This window comes from Ascaphus truei, chromosome 3 (genome assembly GCF_040206685.1).
Source record: "Ascaphus truei isolate aAscTru1 chromosome 3, aAscTru1.hap1, whole genome shotgun sequence".
Taxonomy (NCBI): Eukaryota; Metazoa; Chordata; class Amphibia; order Anura; family Ascaphidae; genus Ascaphus; species Ascaphus truei.
Genome location: NC_134485.1, coordinates 246,982,079 through 247,008,949, shown reverse-complemented (window position 1 = coordinate 247,008,949; position 26,871 = coordinate 246,982,079). Strand labels below are relative to the sequence as shown.

General features: G+C 39.1%; 1 protein-coding gene across 1 annotated transcript in view; it reads right to left on the bottom strand.

Moving 5' to 3' along the window:
• Positions 1-6,400: 6,400 nt before the first annotated feature.
• The window catches only part of GABRA5 (gamma-aminobutyric acid type A receptor subunit alpha5), a 139,337-nt gene continuing 118,866 nt past the window's right edge, over positions 6,401-26,871 (bottom strand). Inside the window, exons 9-10 of the mRNA XM_075590562.1 lie at positions 10,367-10,578; positions 6,401-8,447 (exon numbers count right to left, since the gene is read on the bottom strand). Of these exons, the coding sequence (XP_075446677.1) occupies positions 8,118-8,447; positions 10,367-10,578 (542 nt within the window). The 3' untranslated portion in view covers positions 6,401-8,117. The remainder of the gene's footprint in view (positions 8,448-10,366; positions 10,579-26,871) is intronic.

Here is a 26,871-nt window from a genome sequence, read left to right as displayed (position 1 = left end):
TTTTTCCTTTTTTTGACATGAACCAGTCATTTATATCAGTAGCACCAGTGCATCAAGATAATAGATTGATTGGACCAATATTGAAGTTCATTATCACACTAATTGAGCCATTGCAATTAACTTGGCTATAAATCAACATGGCACTGGTGCAATGATATCCCTGACGAAGCCTTTTGGTGAAACGCGTAGGAGGAGGAGCAATAGGGTGTTTGCTTCCATATAGTGCAGTGCAGTGGAGTGGAGTAGAGCTGTCAGCACCATACGCTGGGCTCCAGCTGATCAAAACCCGTTTGCCTGGTCATCGGCAGCCAGCAGGAGAGCTAACAGACGAAGCCCAGAGACTACCGGGAAGGGTCTGTGCGTCACAGCCGGAAGTGACATCAGACCCGGACACCCGGAGGGCTGTCTGCTATCGTGCGCCCTAGCGCTTCTGAGCAGCTTGCTACGGAGCAGATTTCGGGGCTAAAGAATACTACTGGACCCCAACGGACCAAAGTGGATCAAGGGTGAGCATATTGAGCATTGTCTCAACCCTGGGGTACCCCCGGCTTTCTACCTAAAACCTGCCCGGGCAGTGCACAGATTGCAAGACTTAGATTAACTATCGGGCGACTCCCGTTTCTAACTCCTTGAAGACCAACCAAGTGCAATTGCACTTACAGCTTCATCTGCACAGTTTTTAATATTACTATTAATGTATTGATTTTCATGTTGTTGTTGTCCTAGAGGGCTATCCCTGGGACACGATATAATAAAGATATAGAGTTTGACACCAACCCTGTATTGACTGCGCTTCTAACTTACTTTTTCTTTGTTGCCACGCATTTATCAGGGACTAGGGGTTCCCTGTTTTAAGAAGCTGCATCATTCATTGGGTTGTGTCCGTCTCACTCATATATATATTCTTTTTAGCAATACCCTATACGCACCGGACTGGTTCATGTCACAAGTTTTTTGTTTTTATAATATTTTTTTTTAATATATATATACATTTTATTGTCAATCCTGCTCATTGCCCATATTCATAGTAACATCCCATTTGGCGCACATTTTTTTCTTTTTTTTTTCTTGTATGTTCCAATTACCTCAAGTGCTGCCGTATGGGTTGTTATTTCTGAATATCTGGTTCATTATTCCAATAGGAACATTATTTTATACAATTGAGTGTTTAAAGAATTTCTGTATAAAAGTCCCTCTGTTAATATCTCATTGACCAATGGCGAGCTTCAGAACAGGAAGTGATAGATTGAATAGAAGAAATAGACATCTCATTGGTGAAAAACGTATTAATACTACAACAATTGTAGAAGAAGATGTATGTGATCTCTCTTCTGAGTTTGTCAGATTAGAGAACCTCCTGAAACTGGAGGCTCGCCACTGGTGGGATGTATATTTCCTTAAAAAATACCTACAAGAGGGAAGAGCCCCAAGAGGCCTTAGGCTCTTGAAAAACCCTACATTTGAAGATTCTGAATTTACAAAATCATGGAATGAAATCTTAGATGTTAGTACCTTTGCCCTTATGAGATTACTCATCACATATAGGGAAAAGGTTTTGGAAAATCTAGCTGAGGAAATAGATCAGCTACAAAGTGAACTAAAATTGTTTAGCGATACGATTGAATTTAACGATTTGATGGAAATTACAGATTTGAATCTTGAGAGATTTGAAGAAGAATTAATATCTTCCAAAAATAATAAGTTTGAAAGGGATTATATAGATTATTCCACCAACAAACAAAGAAATTGGACAAAGAAACATGAGAAAAATGATAAATTTAGACCCAAGAACAATATGAAGAATCTATATCAGTCTCGGGGTAGGTCCTATCAAACTTCCATTGGAAGGGCCAACCCTGTTATTGAACAATCATATAGAAACCCCAGTGACTCAGGGAGGAATGTAGCTGCCCCACAAAAATCTAAAAGTAGGGAAATTGAGAAACCCAATTATAGGCCCTTGAATACCAATTCGGTAGTACCCAATAGGGGAGGTTACTCAACACCTAAGGATATAGGCCAGGATTCATTTAGACCAACCTCTGATACATTTAGAATAAATGAGGTCTCACATATTGAAGGGAATCTAGGAGCTAGACCAAAGACAAGGTCTGGTTTTCTGGAAAGTTTATAAAATACACCAAGTGGGTCTTTTTTAGAGAAAGGAAGGAGCGGAAAGAGGATAATGCACCCAAACCAAAAACAGAAGAAAGACCCAGATTTAACAGAAGCTCGGGAGAAGGAAATGCTACTCCTGGAAAAGAGAAAGAAGCAACTAGTACAAACACAGAAAGATCTAAAAAAGTTAGAAAGAGAGGTAGCAGAGGGGGCAAAGAGGTTCAAAGAAAGAGACAATGCAAAATAGCCAGGGAAACCAATAAGGGAAGTATTTTTAACCTGTCTAGCTTTCCCCTTACAGTAGACCAAAGTAGAGTATTGGAGAAAGGCCTCTCTTTCGCCCCAACCAGTGGACCAGTTTTATTTGATTTATTTATTGACCTGCACAGGTTTACAAGAAAATTAACACTAAAGCGACATTTTCTTAAGAACGGTATTAAAAATGTTCCAATATACGACAGTTCTGTGCAGGAAAAAGAAAAAGAATGCTTAGCATCAATGGTTGCACTCTTGGAGGAGAATGAGGGGCCTTTGGAAACAGAGCTAATCTTGAATCCAATGGGAATCCAGAAAGGAACAATACATTCTAACTTTAAACCCAGGTCTAACTATAATCCAACTCAGTCTAAAGGTCCTAATGTAGAGGTATTTTTTGATCTTGTTCTGAAAGACATGGAGACTCTTTGTGAGCACCCTCCTAAAACAAGACCTAACCTTACACCAACAGAGGTGAAAGCTGTTGATGATTTGAAAAATAATCAAAATATCATTATCCGCCAAGCAGATAAAGGTGGAGGGATAGTAATACAGGATAGAATTGACTATGTATCTGAAGCCTTTAGAATTTTGGGAGATGGGGAGTCATATTCCTCTCTCAATACAGACCCGCTAATTATTTTCCAAAAAAATCTTTTACAATTATTAAAAGATGGGAAACAACAAGGTGTACTGAATCAATCAGAGTTTAAATTCCTCTATGTGGAAAATCCTAGTACACCAATAATGTATCACCTACCCAAGATTCATAAGAGCCTTACAAACCCGCCAGGTCGCCCGATTATATCGGGAGTAAACTCTCTAACTTCAAACTTGTCCGAATTTGTTGACTCGTTCCTTCAAACACATGTAAAAAATTTGAAATCTTACACAAGAGATACCAAACACATTTTAGATATATTGGGGAACATGAAATGGGCTGACGATCTTATATGGGTAACCTGTGACGTCACTGCACTTTATACAAGTATTATCCATGAGAAGGGAATAGAAGCAGTTGACTATTTTTTAAAACAGGACCCCTTTATGAGCAATGAGCAACGATCGTTTATAATAGAAAGTATAGATTTTATTTTAAAAAATAATTATTTTTTATTCGATAACAAATTTTACATTCAGAGAATTGGAACGGCTATGGGGACCAAATTTGCTCCCAGTTTTGCCAATCTTTTTATGGGTAAATGGGAGATAGAGAACATTTGGCAGAACAATCCCTTTTTTAACAACATTTATTTTTACAAACGGTTCATAGATGACCTTTTAATAATATGGAAGGGTACACAAGAAGAGCTTTTACAATTTTATATTTATTTGAATGATAATGAAGTAAACCTACAGTTCACCCATGAACACCATCCAGTCACTATCAATTTTTTAGATTTAGTTTTATTTAGTGAGGGGGATAAAATTTTAACCAAAACGTTTTTTAAAAAAGTAGATGCCAACAGCTATCTAGAGCGGACAAGTAATCATTCTAAGGCCTGGATCAATAATATACCCTATGGGCAATTTTTAAGAATATTTAGGAATTGCTCAAAAGAATCGGATTTTAAGGAACAAGCAGATGCACTTTATAAGAAATTTTTAGCCAAAGGGTATAATAAAGACAGATTGGATGCAGCACTTTTAAAGGTGAAGGGACAAAATAGACTGTGTCTGATACAAGATAAACAAATCTCTAAAAAATCAGACCAGGTAGAAAGCACGAATCCCAAAGATGGAGATAACTGTTTATTCATCACGAAATACAATGGGGCCTGTAATGATATTAAAAAGATTCTCATAAAACATTGGGGGATCATATTAAATGATCCTATCATAGGAAAAACATTACAAAACAAACCAGGGATTGTTTTCAAAAGAGCGAAAAACTTGAAGAATGTTTTAGCTCCCACTATTTTAAAACAAAGTAAAACTGGACTGAATGAAACAGGAACTGATCAAAACACATGGTTACCGTCATGCCCAGGTGGCTGTTATAAATGTGGACGTACTAATTGTTTAACCTGCAAACACATTAAAAATAAGTGTACTGAGTTTGTATCCAACGTAACAGGAGAAAAATTTAGAATAAAACAGTTCATCAACTGCAATACGACATACGTTGTTTATCTGCTCAGTTGTCCTTGCGGCATTTATTATATAGGCCGCACAAAGAGAAGTTTAAAGGAACGCTTTACTGAACATAGGAGAAACATCTTAAGAGGCTTCCTTGGACATGGGGTTTCACGTCATTTTTTAACAGCCCACAATAAAGATATAGGAGGATTATCCATTGTGGGTATTGAACACATTAGTCACACAACCATGAGGGGTAACAGACTTTTAAAACTTAGGAAACAGGAGACCTACTGGATTTTCAAATTACAAACAATGAGTCCAGTGGGACTGAATGAAGAGCTGGATCTTTTAGCTTTTCAATAATTGTTATCTGTCTCATAAACCATTTATCTATTGAGGGTTTAAATTATTTCAATATTTTATCTGATTTTAAATGTTTAAAATTTTATTTATGAGTGTTTAATACATTATCTATTTCATGTATTGATTTTTTGTAATCAGGTTAGCTAGTTATTCATTTAATATATTTGTGGGTTATATTATGTGTTTTAACTGTGTAGCTAATTTATTAATAAATAATACATATTGATGAATTCATTTGTTTAATAATGACTAACACTGATAGATTTATAAAAGAATGTATTTTCAATTTAAATTTTATTAAATTATTAATATTAAAATATTTGTAAATTATTATATATTGTAATGAAACTTTTTCTTTTATTATGTTTTTTTGTTCAAGCATTGTTGTTTTTTTTTTCTTTTTTTTTCTTCCTTTTTTTGACATGAACCAGTCATTTATATCAGTAGCACCAGTGCATCAAGATAATAGATTGATTGGACCAATATTGAAGTTCATTATCACACTAATTGAGCCATTGCAATTAACTTGGCTATAAATCAACATGGCACTGGTGCAATGATATCCCTGACGAAGCCTTTTGGTGAAACGCGTAGGAGGAGGAGCAATAGGGTGTTTGCTTCCATATAGTGCAGTACAGTGGAGTGGAGTAGAGCTGTCAGCACCATACGCTGGGCTCCAGCTGATCAAAACCCGTTTGCCTGGTCATCGGCAGCCAGCAGGAGGAGGAGAGCTAACAGACGAAGCCCAGAGACTACCGGGAAGGGTCTGTGCGTCACAGCCGGAAGTGACATCAGACCCGGACACCCGGAGGGCTGTCTGCTATCGTGCGCCCTAGCGCTTCTGAGCAGCTTGCTACGGAGCAGATTTCGGGGCTAAAGAATACTACTGGACCCCAACGGACCAAAGTGGATCAAGGGTGAGCATATTGAGCATTGTCTCAACCCTGGGGTACCCCCGGCTTTCTACCTAAAACCTGCCCGGGCAGTGCACAGATTGCAAGAATTAGATTAACTATCGGGCGACTCCCGTTTCTAACTCCTTGAAGACCAACCAAGTGCAATTGCACTTACAGCTTCATCTGCACAGTTTTTAATATTACTATTAATGTATTGATTTTCATGTTGTTGTTGTCCTAGAGGGCTATCCCTGGGACACGATATAATAAAGATATAGAGTTTGACACCAACCCTGTATTGACTGCGCTTCTAACTTACTTTTTCTTTGTTGCCACGCATTTATCAGGGACTAGGGGTTCCCTGTTTTAAGAAGCTGCATCATTCATTGGGTTGTGTCCGTCTCACTCATATATATATTCTTTTTAGCAATACCCTATACGCACCGGACTGGTTCATGTCACAAGTTTTTTGTTTTTATAATATTTTTTTTTTTTATATATATATACATTTTATTGTCAATCCTGCTCATTGCCCATATTCATAGTAACATCCCATTTGGCGCACATTTTTTTTTTTTCCTTGTAAATTACTATATATACACTATATGAGAAAACAATGCAGAGTTCATCCAACGTTAAGTGATATGGCTGAATTATACCATTGTTCTTAGTACACGCAAAGTCAGCCAATTTTATTTGAAATTAATATTGAAATAAAAGAGAAAATTACAAGTTTCATGATGATATATCTGATCAGTATAAATAATGAAACATAATCCTGAGAAACAAAAACAAACAAAAGGGTATGACAAAAACAAACAAAAGGATATGGGATATTGTAAATTAAATAGTACCTTAAAACTGCAGTAAAATTAGAGAAAAAATAAAGCAGCTCAATTTCTTTCTTTAATATAAAGAATTACGTGTTTAGGTTGTTCATTTTCCATTCACATATTATAGTTTGAGCATATATAATTGATTAGCCAACCAAAGATGCAATCTATGTAATTTATATTCTTTTGTATCATCTTGTCTAAACATGACTTGGATAATTTACACCTGAAAATAATCCAGAAGTGTAATTACTATTTTCCTTTGTATTAAAATTATCCTTTTAATTACTTTATGTCTCAAGATTCAATCATTTAAATAAAAACACGGAAGGACAATATTTTCACGGTGGGGAAAAAAATAACCAGATTCATCAATAAAATTATAATGTAAATAATGTTTGCAGAGGAATTGAACTGAAATAAAACTTTAAATTCTGCCATATTGCCCCTAAATATTTAAGGTTAAGGCAGACAACTCATACTCGTTATCCGAGAATCTCACACATTTTTAGCATTAGCCTCCTCACAGTCGTCAAAGGAGTCTCACTGGCAAAAAAACAGCAGTTTTTCATTCAAATTGCATTTGTTGGTCCAGCTTTCACAAGTCCCACTGATGAACCCCACTTGTCTAGAATAGTACGTACTGTATGTACATTTATAATTATAGCTATGCAACTTTTACTATTCATTAACCAACTAGTTAAAAGGCTAATTTAGCATTGTTTAACTATAATTTCCTTTACACTAATTACTTCAAAGTGAAGTGCAATAAACATGCCAATATAGTATGTACAATAGTTAGAATTGATGACATTTTGATATCTCGTTAGCGTATTCTTTATATAAGCAATTCAATGCGATTACAGTACATTACCTGTACAAAAGTTATCTTGGTAGCCTACAAAGGGTCCTATGAACCCACAGCACATTAACATACTAATAAACGGTTTTCTAAATACTTAAGAAAAAATACCTTGGCAGCAGAAGGTACATGATTTTTGTGTGCCAAAAACATTCCAATATTTAACGTTTTTGAAGGCAATGTATATAGCTCTGCATTGTACTGGTAATTTGCTCCTAACAACAATGTTACAATATATGTGTATTAATATATTTCTATCCTACACTGCATCATATCTGCATGCAGCAGTTTGCTAGGTGTCAAGGAACTACTGTAGCTCTTGTCCACATAAAAATATATTTATATGCTTAAGAAAATTGCACATGGCTGTATTGTTTACAGCATTCTATCAGAATATATCACATAACTATAGATTAAAGCCATGAGAAGTATAAAAACAGATAAGTAATATACTTGAAAATGTTAAAAAAAATCACAATGTAATAACTGTAAAGTGGAAATGTAAATTAAGCTAGGTGTCAGAAGATTCCTTTGTTACAGTAACAATCTGATTGCCTTGAAATGTATGAGGTCAAACGTTCAACAGAACAAATATAGTCTATTTCAATGACAATTCATGCACACACAAAAAAAAAAACTTAAATATTGCACAAAGAAAGTCTTCTGACCTAGATTTTTCCTTGGTATAGTCAACTTTACAGATATGGCTCAAATATGTATTGGTAATACTTGAGATGATTTGGACGAAGCAGCCCCTTTGATGACAGGTTCCCTGTTTAAATATGTAGCCCAGTAAACCAAGTTGAAAGTTCCAAACATGACAGGAAAAACTATCCGAGACATTTTGTCAATCTTACTGACGCTGTTATAAGTCTTTTTGTTTTCAGTGCTCTTCTCTTCCACAGTCTTGATATGGATGGATGCAGGATTTGAGATGACTGATGAAGCTAGGTCTTTAGAAATGTTGGGTGTGTAAGTTATTCTTCCACCACTGTATTTATTGATAGGTTTTCTTCCGAACGATTCTTGTTCTTTCTTCTGTATGGCAAAATAACAAAAACAAAATATAGCATGTTGGAGATCACAAGAGCAAAGTAACAACCTTCTAGAATTGTACTTTAAAAAGGAAATACATTTAAAGCAATACAAATATCATGATGTTGTAGTAAACACATTCTTGTTCTTGTAGGCGAAAGAAGTCTAGGGGGTGTAAAATGGGTAAACCTCCTTTAAATACTAATGACAGCTCCTTGCGACCATGGGCTATATTCACGAAACTACATTTATGTCAATACAAAATCGACCATAAATGGCATGGCATTTCACTGAATAAAAATCTTGCAGTATTCATTAGGAATTATCTATGAATAATAATACTACTAATAATAATACTATTAATAATCTATTGACGTATATATCTCCAAATAGATTAAACTATACTTAAAGCGGTGACATAACTGGGAAATATGCTATGTAAAATATATTTAAATTTATATATTTTCCATGTTACTCAGGTAAATATGGGTATAATATATTTATATATATTTAATTGTGCCAACTGGAGTGCTACTGGGATAGTATCCAGAAATATACAACACTAAACAAAGAAGCCCCATTAAACATTCAATATGGCAAATTATTTCATTCATTTTTAGATTTTTTTTTTTCTTAAGTAAGTAAAGTCATTTAGTTCAATATTTTGTCCAAAATGTGTTAAGCCTGCAACTGCGTCAAGGGAGAGTCTTTCTGCAGGTTCCTACACTGCCAATTTATACTGTGCCTTTTGCATTTCCTCCACTACATAGAGAGAAGAGGAAAGTAAACAATGATACAGTCTATAGTATGGGATGCGTGAAATGTATGCAGGGCCTAAGGGGTTAATATTTAGAAGCTCTATATGTGCTGTGTGTGAGCTATAGTGCAGTTAAAACTGGTTCAGACAGAGTTTCCCTAAGAATTGTAGTGAAAAAAACGTAAAAAAAAAAAAAAACATTGGAGTGACAATATATATATATATATATATATATATATATATATATATATATATATATATATATATATATACTTCCCATGCTGATTGCTAAACAGCAAAGGTAATCTCTACATTCTCCAGAAGGAAGACATTTCTCAATGACTATTGCTACTACTGTATATCTGTGTGCTTGGACATGCTGAATAAATTTGGTGTTGGCTGGGAGAACTTAAGCTGTGGGTCTGGGTTTTGATTTGCCAATTTGTAAATTATGATTTCGAATTGTAAATTGTTTTACAACAGAAAGAAAAGACTATGGCAGCATGTGACCAATATATCTCACTCCCCGATACGTAATTATATAGTTGATTTTCTCATTTTCAAACTCAACTTTTTAAGCCAGGGAAAAATCTTAAACCCTGCAAATCACAATGCCATCTTAACATATACCATTATTCTCTGGCAATAAGATGAAGCTAAAATGGACTACGTAATATGATAAATGTATTTTAAATTCTGAAAAAAAAATCTTAAACTTCTATAAAGTAATACATAGATTTGTTTTGTTAACCAGTGCTAATAAACTTTTCTGGAAGCATACCACATTATTGTAGGCTGGCTATGCAGCAAAACGAAATATACAGTTTTTAGCTACATGAAAAAAAGACAGACCCTGAACTCCATAAACCATTATATATATTGTATCATATTACATTGTAATACTATACATATAACCATGGACGTGTGTTGGTGTTGGCATTGGATTGACATATTAAACCTATATATATGGGCTGTATTATTCCACAAGTTTTTTATTATTTCGGCACATATGAAAACAGTTGAGCAGGTACAGTAGGTTTTACTGCCAGGGCTCAACTGCTAATCTATTTTAGATTTACCGAGACAATTGCAAAATAAATAATCATGAGTGAATACATTTTCATAATTTGTGTACAGTATTACTACTAATTAATAATATAGGCACCTTTATTTTTGCCTCTTCAAGAGCTTTCTTTCCATCCCAGGCCCAGCTTCTTTTTGTAAAGTAGTTCACTGTTGCAAATTCAATCAGTGCAGAAAAAACAAAGGCGTAGCACACAGCTATAAACCAGTCCATTGCAGTTGCATAAGCAACTTTTGGCAGCGAGTTCCGTGCGCTGATACTCAGGGTTGTCATTGTTAACACGGTGGTAACACCTTCAAAAGAAAAGTAAATGATATTCAATAGCAGGAACATTTAATGCAGTCTTGTAAAGTAGATCCTTAAAAGTTATACTGTCCCCTGATGAACATATATTTTAGAACATATACAATCTAGGGACAGTCAGCACTACTAATACACATATATATGTAACCCCTCTTTATTTTACCTCAGATTATATGGCCTATCACTAAAGTGGGAGTCTGAGTCCTATGGTTACTGTTTAATTCTTATAGTGTGTGGTACATGTTGTGTGAGACTGTAGTGACTAGACACAACACAGTGGTAATGAATTATAACAAGCTTTATATACTCCTAAAGCTATAATTTGTGGTGTTACATATCTCATATGACTCAATATGGCGACTCTTAATCTCAGAAACACGCCATACACATATATACTTAAACAAACTATACCAACAGTGTGAACACTGCGCAAACAAATAATAACTTTTATCTCTGTTCGGCCTCCCAATCATGGGGTACTGGCCTGTAGATCTTGGTGTGCTAGCACAATTGTTGATGCTCATAAACTGTGTGTGTGTGGTGCTTCCCAAAGATCAAACTGTGATGGCAATATAACTGCAGTTTATATCCTTTGTGGGTTAGCTCACCCACCCCAACCTGGTGTAATTCCTGCACACCAGGGCTCCCTAATCTCTCTCTTTAGTAGTCTCTGCCTGACTGTTTCCCTCTGCACTGTCAGGTCCTTATCTCTGCTGGGCCCTGCTGCATGCCTACGGAGTTTGAGCTTCCGATCTATGTTACAGCACCGGGTTACCGGTGTGGCGTGTGGACGGACAGTCGGAGAAGCTGTACAACTCCCCTCTGGTGATACCTAACAACGGAGTGATTCACATCGCAAAAATCCAGGATCAGTAGATTGTGGACCAAACCTGGTGTGTTCACGGCAAAGTGCTTAGCAGGGGGGAATTGCCCATCAGGATTAACAAAGTAGGGATCCCCGATTCTGAATGAGACTCCCGCTGTGTTAGTTCTACCAGGCTGCATCAGTCTGGAAGATATGCGCAGTGAGAGTAGACAGAATCAGTCTGTCACACAGACTGCAAATCCCATTCAGACGCAGGTACCCTCGCTGTGTTAATCCCGATGGGCCATTAAGTCACCTTACTGAGAGCGCAAGCACACGCGAGCACAGATGAAAAAAACACGGTGCCGCAGCGGATTTAGGTGTGGCAGCACTACCAACCATAGTGCTGTCTGTATATTGCTATTTATAGTTGTTACCTATATTGAGGAGGTCTCGGAGATGGACCTGTATAAATATACATTACTCCATGTTGCATATAATAATATATATTGGATGACTTTATGATTTATGTGTGATCCTTAATTGCTTATTGACAGGTTTTAACAAACGTCTTCTTGTTTTTATTCTAATTGATTGATTGTGATGTCATAGGTGAGCGCTACTGTATATATTTTCAGTGTCATAAATATTTTCAGTACTCCTTGACAAAGCACCCTAGTGAAATGCATGGGAGGCTTTTTTCTTGACAATTGTTGTCACTGTTTTTAATCTGTCTATGATCGAATAAAGCTGTAATTATATTTTTTCATCAGTCGGGTTCACATGTTTTTATTATAATATTGCTTACAGTGCTCCATTTTCTTCCATTATTCGCTATTCATTATCTGACTTAGAAGCACACCTACGGAGACACACACACCCTCACGCTGCACTCTCGAGAGTGCTTTCACCACTGCTAGCAGCACAATCTGGCACCACCAGCACCAGAGATCCCAAAAAGGACGAACACAGGAGGTAAACATACATATCTGCCCTCCCATCCGAGTGTGACCAGGAGAGGTGCGGTTTGTTTGAGGTGGTTCTAAATACTTAAGTCTCCACTATGTTAACAAGATTACTTTGAGCTGCACGCAGTCTCAAGTCTCGCTTTACTTTCTCTAGAGCACAGGACAGTTTTCACTTTTCTCTTTTCAATTAATGCTATATCCAAGTTGTTTCTGTATATCCACTGTTATTTACAAAGCATCACTGTCATAAGGCAAATATTGGCTTATTAACAATAATGTTACCTCTTCAGGGCTGGAGCTGCAAGAAGTGTAGGGTTAGAAATACACTATTTTTAAAAGACAGATACAATATTTATTTCAGGCCCCTTAAAGATGCAATCCAACTGACACTTTAAAAAAACAATAATAATTTGTTTTGTTTTAATATATGCAACCTTTTATTACCTTTAATGAAAAATAATTACCTAAGCTGCCGATAGATTTGTTCTCCTGGGATCGATCAGCAAAGATCCTGGTTCTCAGGGTTCACTAAATGGCTGCCCTTCAGTTTCAATCAATCCTTAAGTCAGTGTAACTCAGCAGCTAAAATGTATCTTTATATTACTAAGGTAACTATATATTGTTACAGTTTGCAGGCAAACTGCTGGGAAAATTGGCAACAAATTATCACAAACAGAAAAGTGTTGCAATAACTTGCATTGCTGAGGAAGTGGGCTAAAACCTGCTATAGAAATCAAAGGATACTCAGTATATTTAAACTCATTAAACATTTAAATACAGAAAAGGAGGCAGCACACCATACATATAATATATACGTTTAAACAGTTACAGTAAGGTGCATAGGAACAACCTACATGCCATCATGATGGGTGAAGAGTAAATCAATATCAACAAGAGGCAAGAAAAAGCATTGGAGAATTTAGAAAAAGTATACAAAATGCATTACACAGCTATGTATAAAATCAATATTATCCCAATCTGCTTGATTTGATTTGCAGAATGAGAGTGCAAATTTTTATATTGATTTTATAAATAAAAGTCAGAACAATCTGCACTATGTCTTGTGCCTTTTTTCATCCTGCTAAGGTCCCATCATATTGATTCCAGGGGGATTTGGATGTTAACCACCAATCTAACAAAGATACCTTTACATACACGAGTCCTTTGAGAAATCTGTAAGTTGAAATCTCATTGGGCTATTTTGTTCTAAGAACCATACCACTTGAACAGACATATTTGCACTATATGCTTGTGTTTGTTTTCTTCTATATATACCTGCGCTCCCCAGTATCCAGTTACCTGTATGCCGTATACCTGTCAGAGAGTTTTGTTTATAAACTGTCTCATGTGTGCACCTGTACACCAATAAACTCACTTGTTATTCTGTGACTTGAACTTTAACCTTGTATTTTTTTATTCACGCTTTCACAAGAAAGATTTTCTACTTAAAAACAGTGTATCCTGGAATGTATCTGACTGAAGCCTATCCCTCCCCCCTGTGCAGTATGTGATTTACTGTATGACTTAAGGTGTTAAATGGTCCCTGAATGTTAGTGATGTAAGAGTATGTATGTATGTGTGTGTGTGTGTGTGTGTGTGTGTGTGTGTATATGCCTATGTATGTGTGTAAATATAAATGTATAAAGAGGCCACATTGTATACAGCTCTTTACAAAAGTTGTGTGTGGGAGTGTATACCAATGGTGTGGGTAGGTGTAGAAATGTAAGAGGGTGTTGCATTACTATTAATGTTTGTAGATACTATGTGATCCCAATTGGTACTGTATATAGGGATAGAATTACATTGTACATATGTTTGTGTAAGAGACAGCTGTGTGTGCATTCATATTACAGTATGTATAGACATGACCTTTAGCACTCATGGGAAGAGAGTTCTCGTGTCAGGGTAGTGACTCATAAAGCTGTAGTCTCGTTTAGGCCACCACAAAGTGTCTTGAAATGTTGCATAAATTTGTATTCATGCAACAGTCTCTCTTTTTGTGTTCTAAGTTTTTGAGTATGGCCAAACTGGCACCCAGGTTCATTGGACCCTTTTCCATAATAGAGAAGGTCAATTTGAGCCATCCCTGAGGAAGGTCCTGCCAGGACCGAAACGTTGGGTTTATAGTGTGCTGTTTTGTCACTGCTAATACATGTCTTTTTGCTATATCTGAGTGTTGCTGCTTTTGTGCCTTCTCTTAGGGTTTATATATATATATACACTGTTTGACAAATCACCCAAAAATCTACTCGCCCAACCAAAAAATCTACTCGCCACCTAGTCCCGCCCCCAACCCCGCCTTAAAATAAAATATATAAATAAAATACATTTAATAAATTCCTAGTCAGAACAACATTCATTTTTGACATAAATATATTTATTGTATTACATTATACTACAATTAGTCCTTGTTACGTGTGTGTGTCTGTGTGTGTGTAAATGTCGATCTAGAATAAAAGCCAGGTGCGAATGACTAGTTTCCTGAACCCCTTAACCAGTGTCTGGACATCCCCGCTTCACAATATCTAAAGCAGCAATCCCACCTGGGATCTTACCTGATTCGCAGTCCCTCAATGTCCAGGTACCCTCATTCCCGCAATGTTATACATTGGAGGGGTGTGTTCCCTACCTGTCTTCTGGGTTAGGGGGGGGGGGGGGTCCAATGTCTTCCGTGTGAAGCTTGAGTCAGATCTGGAAGAAAGCAGTATAGGTTATTTCGGTGTAGTATAGGGCAGTTGAGATATATAGGGTAAATAAGAGATCCAGAAACAGAGTGTGAGACAGACACAGAGGGGGTGAGAGAGAGAGGGGGTGAGTGAGAGAGAGGGAGGGTGAGTGAGAGAGGGTGAGTGAGAGAGGGTGAGAGAGAGAGAGGGTGAGAGAGAGAGGGTGAGAGAGAGAGGGTGAGAGAGAGACAGGGGGCGTGATGACGGGGGACGTGATTGGGTGGGGTGACGGGGTGATTGGGTGGGGTGACTGGGGTGATTGGGTGGGGTGACTGGGGTGATTGGGGGGGTGGAATGATGTGACACTTCTGGTATCCTACACACACTCCCATACACACACTCTCTCCCATGCACACACACACACACACTCTCCCATGCACACACACACACACACACACACTCTCCCATGCACACACACACACACACACACACACACACACACACACACACACACACACACACACACACACACACACACACACACACACACACACACACACACACTCTCTCCCATGCACACACACTCTCCCATGCACACACACACACTCTCCCATGCACACACACACTCTCCCATATACACACACACACACACACACACTCTCCCATATACATACACACACATACACACTCCCATACACACACACACTCCCACACACAACCATATACACACACACTCTCCCATATACACACACATACTCCCATATACACATACTCCCATTTACACACACACTCCCATATACACACACACACTCTCATATACACACACACACACACACACACTCCTATATACACACACACACACACTCCCATATACTGTACACACACACACACACACACACACCCATATACTGTACACACACACACACACACACAAACACTCCCATATACACATACACGACAGGGGGAAGAAGAGGAAAGGCCGCGCGTCCGAGCACCACCACCACTGCCTCCCCCCGCGACCATCTTCCGGCCTGCTCGGGCAGCCACGAGACCGTGGGGAAATGGAGACCAAGGAGGTAAGGGGGGAACACCCCCGCTACTATCTCAAGCCCAGGGATCGGGGAGAGAAGGGGGGGACACCCCCACTACCATCACCCGCCCCGCGAGTATCGGGGGAAGCGGGAAGTGGCGCGGGACCAGAGAGAGAAGGGGGGGACACCTCCACTACCATTACCCGCCCCGCGAGTATCGGGGGAAGCGGGAAGTGGCGCGGGACCGGAGAGAGAAGGGGGGGACACCCCCACTACCATCACCCGCGGCGCGAGTATCGGGGGAAGCGGGAAGTGGCGCGGTACCGGGGAGAGAAGGGGGGGACACCCCCACTACCATCACCCGCCCCGCGAGTATTGGGGGAAGCGGGAAGTGGCGCGGGACCGGGGAGAGAAGGGGGGGGGGGACACCCCAGTACCATCACCCGCCCTGCGAGTATGGGGGGAAGCGGGAAGTGGCGCGGGACCGGGGAGAGAAGGGGGGGACACCCCCACTACCATCACCTGCCCCTCGGCGCGAGTATCTCGGGGGGGAAGCAGGGAAACACCTTGGCCTGCAGGGAAGGAGCAGAGGGGCCGCAGGATGGAGGATTAGAGTACTTACTCTGCAACATATCTCCGGCCAGAAAGAATGGCCGCTCGTTGGGGGCGGGCTCATATAGAGCCTGGCCGCGCGCCCACAAAGCCTGGGAGCGCACGCCAATCAGCTGTCAGGTAGGGGGAGTTTTTTTGTTTTCAGGCAGCGCGAACAGGGAAAATTAAAAAAAACAAACACGTGTGCTGCTTGGGCCAATATTTACTCGCCCAGAGGTTAAACCCCGGGCGTGTAAATGTATAGGATTGTCGAACACTGTATATATATATATATATATATATATAAAAGTATACATTACCGCATAGCAGCAAAAAGGGAGACAGCACTCAGGTGAATGAAAATAAATGTATTAAATACAGCACATAACTCCATTTATAATATTTTATAGTAATGTCCGGAAATAATTGGACACTGATACAAGTTTTGTTATTTCGGCTGTGTACCAAAATACATTCAAGTTACAGTTAAATAATAAATATGGGCTTAAAGTGAAGTCTATCCGCTTTAATTTGAGGGTATTCACATCTAAATTTGAGGGAGGGTTTATGAATTACATCTCTTTAATATGTAGCCCCCTCTTTTTCAAGGGACCAACAGTAATTGGACAATTGCGTCAAAAGCTGTTTCATGGACAGGTTTGGGCTATTCCTTCGTTATTTCATCATCAATTAAGCAGGTAAAAGGTCTGGAGTTGATTCCAGGTGTGTCATTTGCATTTTGAAGCTGTTGCTGTGAACTCACAACATGCGGTCAAAGGCTGCAAAAAAAAAAGAAAATCCATCAGAGAGATAGCAGGAACATTAGGAGTGGCCAAATCAACAGTTTGGTACATTCTGAGAAAAAAAGAACGCACTGGTGAGCTCTGCAACACATAAAGGCCTGAACGTCCACGGAAGACAACAGTGGTGGATGATCGTAGGATCCTTTCCATGGTAAAGAAAACCCCCCACACATTGCCAGGTAGCTCAAACTCCTACACCCACCACATCATGAATATATATTTATGCCAAAATGAGTGCTACTGAGCGTAGCAAATGTATACAACAAAAGACAGGGGTTCCCAATGCTACATCAAATTGACAAAACATATGTGGTAATAAGTATAAAGTTTAAATACTTCAATAATAATAGTAATTACTTGTTTTTTTTTAGTTAAACCCTTTGGCCAAAGCGTCATAAGCCTGCATACCAAACGTCAAGGTAAACCAAAAATGCAGGTCCTAACACTAAAACTGTGAACCCTTCCTTTTATCTCTGTATGAGGTGAAGCAACTGCAGTGAGCCCTGTCCATTCAGCAAATTGCCAGAACCTCCCAAGTTAAAAAAGTGGGGAGGGGTGAGCTCTGGGAGGAGGTGCCACCTACCTCCATTTAACTGTTACCGGTCAGAAATTGATTAACACACACACATTCCCAGGTAGCTCAAACTCCTACACCCACCACATCATGAATACTGTATATATTTATGCCAAAATGAGTGCTACTGAGCGTGGCAAATGTATATAACAAAAGACAGGGGTGCCCAATGCTACATCAAATTGACAAAACATATATGGTAATAAGTATAAAGTTTAAATACTTCAATAATAATAGTAATTACTTGGGAGGTTCTGACAATTTGCTGAATGGACGGGACTAACTGCAGTTGCTTCCCCTCATACAGAGGTAAAAGGAAGGATTAACAGTTTTAGTTTTAGGACCTGCATTTTTGGTTTACCTTGACGTTTGGTATGCAGGCTTACGACGCTTTGGCCAAAGGGTTTAACTAAAGAAACAAGAAATTACTATTATTATTGAAGTATTTAAACTTTATACTTATTACCATATATGTTTTGTTAATTTGATATAGCATTGGGCACCCCTGTCTTTTGTTGTATAAAGAAAAACCCCTTCACAACATCCAGCCAAGTGAAGAACACTCTCCAGGAGGCAGGCATATCATTATCCAAGTCTACCATAAAGAGAAGACTTCACGGGAGCAAATACAGAGGGTTGACCGCAAGGTGCAAACCATTCATAAGCCTCAAGAATAGAAAGGCCAGATTAGACTTTGCCAAACAATATCTAAAAAAGCCAGCCCAGTTCTGGAACAGCATTTTTTGGACAGATGAAACTAAGATCAACCTGTACCAGAATGATGGGAAGAAAAAAAGTATGGTGAAGGCTTGAAACGGCTCATGATCCGAAGCATACCACATCATCTGTAAAACACAGTGGAGGCAGTGTGATGGCATGGGCATGCATGCCTTACAATGGCACTTGGTCACTAGTGTTTATTGATAATGTGACAGAAGACAGAAGCAGCCGGATAAATTCTGAAGTGCATAGGGATATATTGTCTGCTCAGATTCAGCCAAATTCAACGAAGTTGATTGGACGGCGCTTCACTTTACAGATGGACAATGACCCAAAACATACTGCAAAAGCAACCCAGGAGTCTTTTAAGGCAAAGAAGTGGAATATTCTGCAATGGCCGAGTCAATCACCTGATCTCAACCCAATCGAGCATGCATTTCACTTGCTGAAGACAAAACTTAAGGCAGAAAGACCCACGAACAAACAACAACTGAAGACAGCTGCAGTAAAGGCCTGGCAAAGCATCACAAAGGAGGAAACCCAGCGTTTGGTGATGTCCATGCGTTCCAGACTTCAAGCAGTCATTGCCTGCAAAGGATTCTCGACAAGTATTAAAAATGAATATTTTATTTATGATTGTGTTAATTTGTCCAATTACATTTGAGCTCCTGAAATAAGGGCACTGTGTATGAAAATGGTTGCAATTCCTAAACGTTTCATACAATATTTTTGTTCAACCCCTTGAATTAAAGCTGAAAGTCTGCACTTCTATTGCATATCGGTTGTTTCATTTCAAATCTATTTTGGTGGCGTACAGAGCCAAAATTATGAAAACTGTGTCAGTGTCCAATTATTTCCGGACCTAACTGTATATGTTCTAATATAACAATACTGCTTTATTTTACAGGTCATATGTTATTTTATGATGGGTGATCAGAATCAAGAAAAATACATAACTGATTTATTTAAAAAAATTATATTGCATGAACTCCTCCTAAAACACTGATGTAGATGAAACAGAATCAATTTGTTATAAAAATATACATTTAAAAAGTTATCTGTTATACGAAATTCAATAAATTAACAATAATCCTCCTTTATTAGGGCTGTAAGGATATGTTTATATAAAGATTAGTGTAAAATAACTATTATATTACTAAAAATAGCTACCGGAATGGGACATTTGGTCATGGTCATGTCTACGCGACCAAGTCTCCGCTGGCCTTCAATCGCAGATGGACTGTCCACTGTCGCCACCACTCTGCCAAAGGACACTGACCTACCACTCACTTCTACGATAAAGTTCTAGTGGTTAGGGTAAGGTGTTAACTTTAGGTGTTTTAGTGGTTTAGTGGTTTTAGAGGGTAACATTAGGGATTTCAGTAATTAGTGTAGGGGCTTTGGGTAAGGGTTTTTAAGGTAAAAGGTGAAGGTTTTTAGGATAGGGGGTAATGTTAGTATTAGGGGTTAAGATTAGGGTTTTGAGGTCAAGGGTTAAGGTTAGGGACTTACCTTAGTTGCGAAGTGGCCAGAGGGCGAGTGTCCTGGCTGTGAGATGATTTGCAGCTTAGCGTCGGTGGTCATTTGTTCACGCCGAAATGGCAGCAACAAGATGTCCTAGACCGATAGCTACTTCCATTGGCTATTATTAAATGTTTTATCAGCACAAAACTATACTGTTCAATTATTTTATTGTGCTTGCAAACTATATGCATTAAGATGACTGATGCAACATGGTACAGTATAGACACAAAAAGGATTGAATTGGTACGTAAGCATGCTCGGACTGCCACTGATTTAACATCATATCTCAGGTGGGCACTGGCGTCATGGTGGGTACTTAAAGCAGCAATCCAAATTTCTCACAATTCTTTTTTCTTACCTAAATTGGGTTATCCCCTGGAGCTGATCCATGGTATCCAAGGCTCTCCTGGTTCCCAATTACTGAGCTATATTGTCCATTGGGCAACAAAACATTGGGATAGATGGAACATCATCGGGATATCCTACAGCCATGCTTGTAGTTTATTTATGTTAAAAGAAACTACAAATATCTCAGGAATTTGGGGGTCCAGGAAGTCAGATCACCTGGGATAAGCTCAGAGAGGAATTGCTGTTTTAAAGTCCATATTAGCCAAGTGTCCTGATATGACTGGAATATTTGTAAAACCTTGGGTAAACTTAAGTCTGACCATATCTGCCATTGCAGTCTGTCTGTGAGTGAGTGAGGCTGCAGGCTCAATCTGCTCTGTCTTTATAAGTATGTGTATGAGTGCATAAGTGTTTGCAATTATGAGTATTAACATATGTGAGTGCATGCATGTGTGAGTACGTATATACCCATCAGTGGGGCCTATTCTGGTAGAGAATTTTGGGCACTTTTCAAATGAGTTTGCATATGTAGCAATTCGGAAACCTTCTATAACATGCCAATATGAGAAATATGATAACTACTGGCCACTAACCCCTTAATTACCTTAGCGGTCAGTAACTGCTATAGTAATTATGAGATTAATCCCCCCCTCCCCTTATACCCACCCGGAAGGCCTAACCACTCTCCAAGGGGCAATTACCCCCACTCCCTCTACCCCCATCACCACACATACAAATGGGCAAAGGCACAAGCAGCCAAAAATGGCTAATAGCACATTTCCCCCTTTGTTTGCAAAACAAAAATAATACACAATAAAATAACATTGGCATACATTACAGTACAATACATTACACTTGCCAATAAATCCATTGATTGTGACTGTGGTAAACCATACCCACAATATGCAATTGAACAATTGCAAATATACAATATACTGCTATCCCGAGCAGTATTAACATGTTCCTACCTCATGGTTTCTGACTTGGGACAATTCTTTCTGAATACCATGATAACACAAATGTCAGCCCGTGAGGTAGGGTCATGCCAAACTGTTCGATTTGGCAGTGATTTTATCGAAGCTACTAGTATAAGCCCCTCTAAATGAATGTATGAGCTTGATAATGTATGCATGTGTGCAAGCCTCGTTAAACTTTTTTTTGGATGCTGTGGCCCTTGATAACCCAGTATTACTTGATGTGAGTAAAGAACTGCCAGCTTTGTGTGATCTAGGACTTGTACCACCAGCATAAATATAGATTTTTATATTCTAACTTGAGCAAATCTGTATTGTTTAGATTTAAATAGTAAATAATATATTTAAATAATATATTGGTTTATAATTGGAATACAGTGTTATTTAACAATAAAATCCTTTAATATGGAAAATCAAAAATCATCATTTAAAAGCACAGCAAGAAAACTACTCTTCAAGTAAGTTAAGAGTCATATTTATTTGCTGGTACAGCTAGTTATCTCTGGATCCTGCCGCCAGCTCCTGTATTAACTGTTCTGTTTGGTTTCTGACCTTATCTTGCATCTGGCTCCTGCTTTGCTCCTGTATCCATGTGACCTCCTGAACTTCTGACCACCTCTCTGCATAGCACTTTGGACCTCGACCTTATAACATTCTGGTACTACTGCAGTTTGCCCTGCTTAGCTACTGGTCCTAGAACATTCAGGCAAACGTCTCCAGCCACTGGTATCTCCCATCCCAGCTCATACCCAGCTGGTCTGCCCTGCAGAAGACTGCACTAGTCTTGGCTTATTTACCTAACAGCAACCTAGCAATACTGAAATACAACAAAATATGTGATTTCATATTTTGTAGCTAGAACAGACATAAAGAATATAGTAAATCCCATTTCAGAATTGTTGCATTTCTGACTTATTTTGTGTATTTTGTGGATAACAATTTCTATGAATTGTGCTTTCAAATAATGTAATTGTGCAGTACACCACCAACCAGTGACCATAATAAAGAAACAAAAATCATAATCTCTAAGTTATATCATAGTCTTCAGCACTTTATGGTTCTTTTCAATTATTTCAACAAGAAATTGCTTTAGTCTAATTTGTATAGTAATGATTCTGGCATGTACAAGTACATCCTTGACACCTTAAAAAGCAAGTAAGTCAAAAGTACGAAGAACAAGCAATAGGATTGTACCTTACAGTTTAATACAATTGAACAAAAGCATAAACTTTCATTGAACAAAAGCATTAAGTTCATACTGCTACTGGTCATTATTAAAAAAAGAAATGATAAACGTACAAACATTTGTGTTCTCTTGATATAAAAAAATTGAGTATACGCAGATCCCAGGGCTATAAAGTTGACTCTTCCGTAAGTCTACTCAATTCCGTAATGTTTGTGTTACTTGCTACTCTAAATTCTCCCCCGATCAACGGGCAAACTGGATATGACAAAAACACAAATTAGAGCTCACAGAAGAACTGTATCACTACAAATTAATTTATAAAAGGTAAATAAAACTTGTTAAAAACTTACATGGAAAAATGTAAAAGGCCATAAGGACTAACGTCATCGTCCCAAACCGAGGAAAATATCTTAATTGAGTGCGGTTACCGGGTTGTCTGGTACAAATGATTCCACAAAGCAGGGATAGTCCAGAATAAACCTAACCGCCTGGTGTGGATATGGTCAGCAACCGTGTGGAAACATTGTGCGTCTGACATCAGAGCGTGGTGACAACTACCTCAACGCATTTCGTGTAACATACACTTCTGATGAATAAATTAATATTTACTGAAACAGTCCTGTGCGCTCTTTTTTGTGTTCTCTGTATAGAAGTATTTATTGCTAAACATTAACTGTATTCCCTATGTTTTTTCTCCCCATTCTGTTACGTGTAAAAAATCTCACACACAGAAAAATAACAAAGCAATGCATTTTCTTCTACATACTGTAAGCTTTCAGAATTTGCCATTGCTGACACCAGCAATGGCAACATTTCCAGAGAAATAACAACGTATTGATCTAAAGACAGCAAGGAAATTATTGTTACTTTTTGTACTTCTTGCTTTGTGATAAATCAAGAAGAGTATAAAAGCAGGGATTTGATTTAACAAATCTCAACGTTTATCGAACTCACAAATAGAGCACTCAATTCTTTTGATGATGCATCGTAATGATACCAAGGGCCAGATCTACAGAGATCTATTAACTCAGGGCTCAAAATGTCACGTTGCCAAAAACATTATTTTCCCTGAGATTAACACACATCTATAAAGCTAAGGAGAGAAAAGAAGAGGCTGATTCTTATAAAGTACCAAGGGGTATATCCTCAGAGCTCCGGTCATTTTGACCTAATAACGTTATGTTCCCAAAATAGGGAACAGACGTTATTTTTCTTCTGATTAATGGGGATCCTCAAAGCTAATAAGATTCAAAAATAACATTAATTCTTCAAAGTTAACTGTGATTTTCATGTCTCAGAGACATGTTCTATAAGGCCGAATCCATGGTTACCACGAGTGGTATGGCGCGCACGTACAATCAAAATACAGTGCTGTCCTTAGAGCGCGCGACCGCACGCACGATGAGAAGTGCCGGTGCTCGCTATGTGCGAGGAAACAAATACATTTGTTTCTGTCATGCGACGGACGGATCATGTGAGCGGTTCGCCCCAATAAGGGCGAACCAGCTCTGTGACATCACAACCATGACACGCCCCCTCGTCACATCCACCGAGGGAAAAAAATCGCTCAAGCTAGAGGAGTGCATGAAGCCACGCGCATGGTCACGCGCACACACCCACCATGGACATGGCCTAATACAATGCACATGCGCATTGGTCAAACTTTAGTGTGCGTTATTAAGGCAGCGCTATTAACAGAGATTTTCATGAGCGTTATCAAAAGCTAATGCAATTCTTGTTATACAGTACCATTGACAAATGTATCATTTTTACACTTATTAACTTTTTTGATTTATTATATGGCATATAATGTAATAATGACTGTATAAAGCATGATTGTACAATGATGTATATCCATACATACCTGAACAATATTAATTAATATGTAATTGTTATCATTTATTTTATTATAATTAATGGTACATTCATAAAAATGAAATATTAATTTATATTGTTGAGGTATTTATGGATGCACTATTGTACACCCATACTTTATACAGTCATTATTACATTATATAGCCTATTAATAGACAAAAGTGAGAAGCGCATGCTCCATAGCACAGAAAATTGGGAAAAAAATTAGTAAAAATCTGTAGAAGTGACAAATGCCCACTCACTAGAAATCAGATACAAAGTGCAGCATTAGAACAACAGTGCTAGTTACCAATCATCAGATGAGAGATGTATGAAAAGGACCGCCGACTGAGGGTGGGGGGTGAAGAGCCGGGACAGCTGGAAGTTCAGCGTCCAGACAGCCGGGCCCCTGGTTGCCACCGGACCCCGGCTCTCCCCAGCTCCTGCGGGCCTGCCTCTCTCCCCTAACATTAATGGGGGTCTGAGGATCTCCGTTGTTAGGCAAGCTGCTCATTACCATATAATTTGCATATGAGTAAGTCCAAGTTCAATTAAAATATAAGGATGCGTTATTTTTAAGGAAAATACCAGGACATCGTTGCACTAAGCACCCTTTGGACGACTACGCTCGTGACATGAACAAATTCATTAAGTGCAAAAGTCTGGCCATACTGTGCCTTAAGCAACCAACGCAGTAGTGCCGCAGAATTTGGAGGAAACAAATCCATTTGATTTTCCATGTGACGGCCGTGTCACGTGAACCGTTGAACCGTGACGTCACGGCCATGCCTCTCCATCCCGTGTGGCAATAGAGGAAACACAACGCTCAGCGACAGCCTCGCGAATTGCAGGACTGTTACGCGTGCGTGCGGACTATGGCTACAGCCTAACACATAAAGTACGTGCTGCACTGATAATAATACTGTAGTAGTATCCACATGTTCTTAATGCAGCGTACTTTCCCTGTGTCTAAGGGAAACTATGCGGGCGACTACGCCTGTTGCTCACAGGAGGCCTAAGCCTCCGCCACTGGGGGCCTGGGGTGAGCGCTTTCTCCTTTAGTGCAGTGCCTCCACCTATGAGGGATCCCAGCATTGGCCGGATAACCCCACACAGTAATTACTACAGTAATGAATACACACACAAGGTATATAATGAGCATTTACTGAACTCACATCAATAACTATAGTAACAATGCCCCAATGCAATACCCACACAATATATCACACTGATACAACAACACAATGTGGTGGCCCAATGTTCTCCCAAAGTCCTGAGGGTGCCCTAGGCACCTAACCACCAAATATCCACAGAACAGTATCACTCCCAAATATGAGGTAGCACTACCCCCCTTGTGTGGTGATGGTGAACGGTGGGTACCTTCCTGGCTACGACCAGACCAGGGATTTGTGTAGGCCATCTAGTAGCAGAGCCGCATCCGTTGTCTCACGACACAAGGTCTGCAAAATCCCCTCTCGCCTTACGAGTGATGGTCCGCCTTGTGGGGGAGCTCCAGCATGAGTGTCTCCCATAATGTCTATAGGCCTTGCCTGGTCCCAGGTCACCGCATGGTCGTCCGGTCACCAGTGCAATACTACTGCAACAGTACTAAGGGGAGCGTCCCTATCTGCCTCCTTCCCTACAAGACTGTACTGTTTGGAGGGATCAGGGCCTAACTGGGGCCTTGGGCATGAGTCCTGGCCTAGTCCAGGGTAGCGCTGCTTCCTTGACACTGCCTGTCTCCTTGCTTTCCCCTGTCCGACTGATGCTTGGCTGTCTTCGCTCCAAATCTCTATCCCTTACTTTCTTCTCTGCTTGGAGCCCTATTGGCGCCGACTGCCCATGTGGTCATCCCACTAAAGGATCTTGGGACCCATTGTCCCAAAAACAAAAACAGTAACATCTATACAAGAGACAGATTTTTTTGCTGGTGCTTCGGGGAGTAGATAAATTGGTCATAAGCTTGAATAATTCTGCTTTGGCAGGAGAATGTGAAATAATATAAGATAATGCTTAATGTTGCAGTATGTTCATTCTCAGAGAGACTAATTATTAGGGGGAAAAAGTATCTAGTCTTCCACCTTTAGTCGTCCACCTTTAGGTTAGACCTTACTTGCAACACGGATAAATAATAACCTACTTACTAAAAGCTATTGCTCACAAACAAAACATACATTAAAAAAAAACAGGCTTTAATTTAGTCGATATCACGTTTTTGGTTTCTCAAGAGTAGTATGCA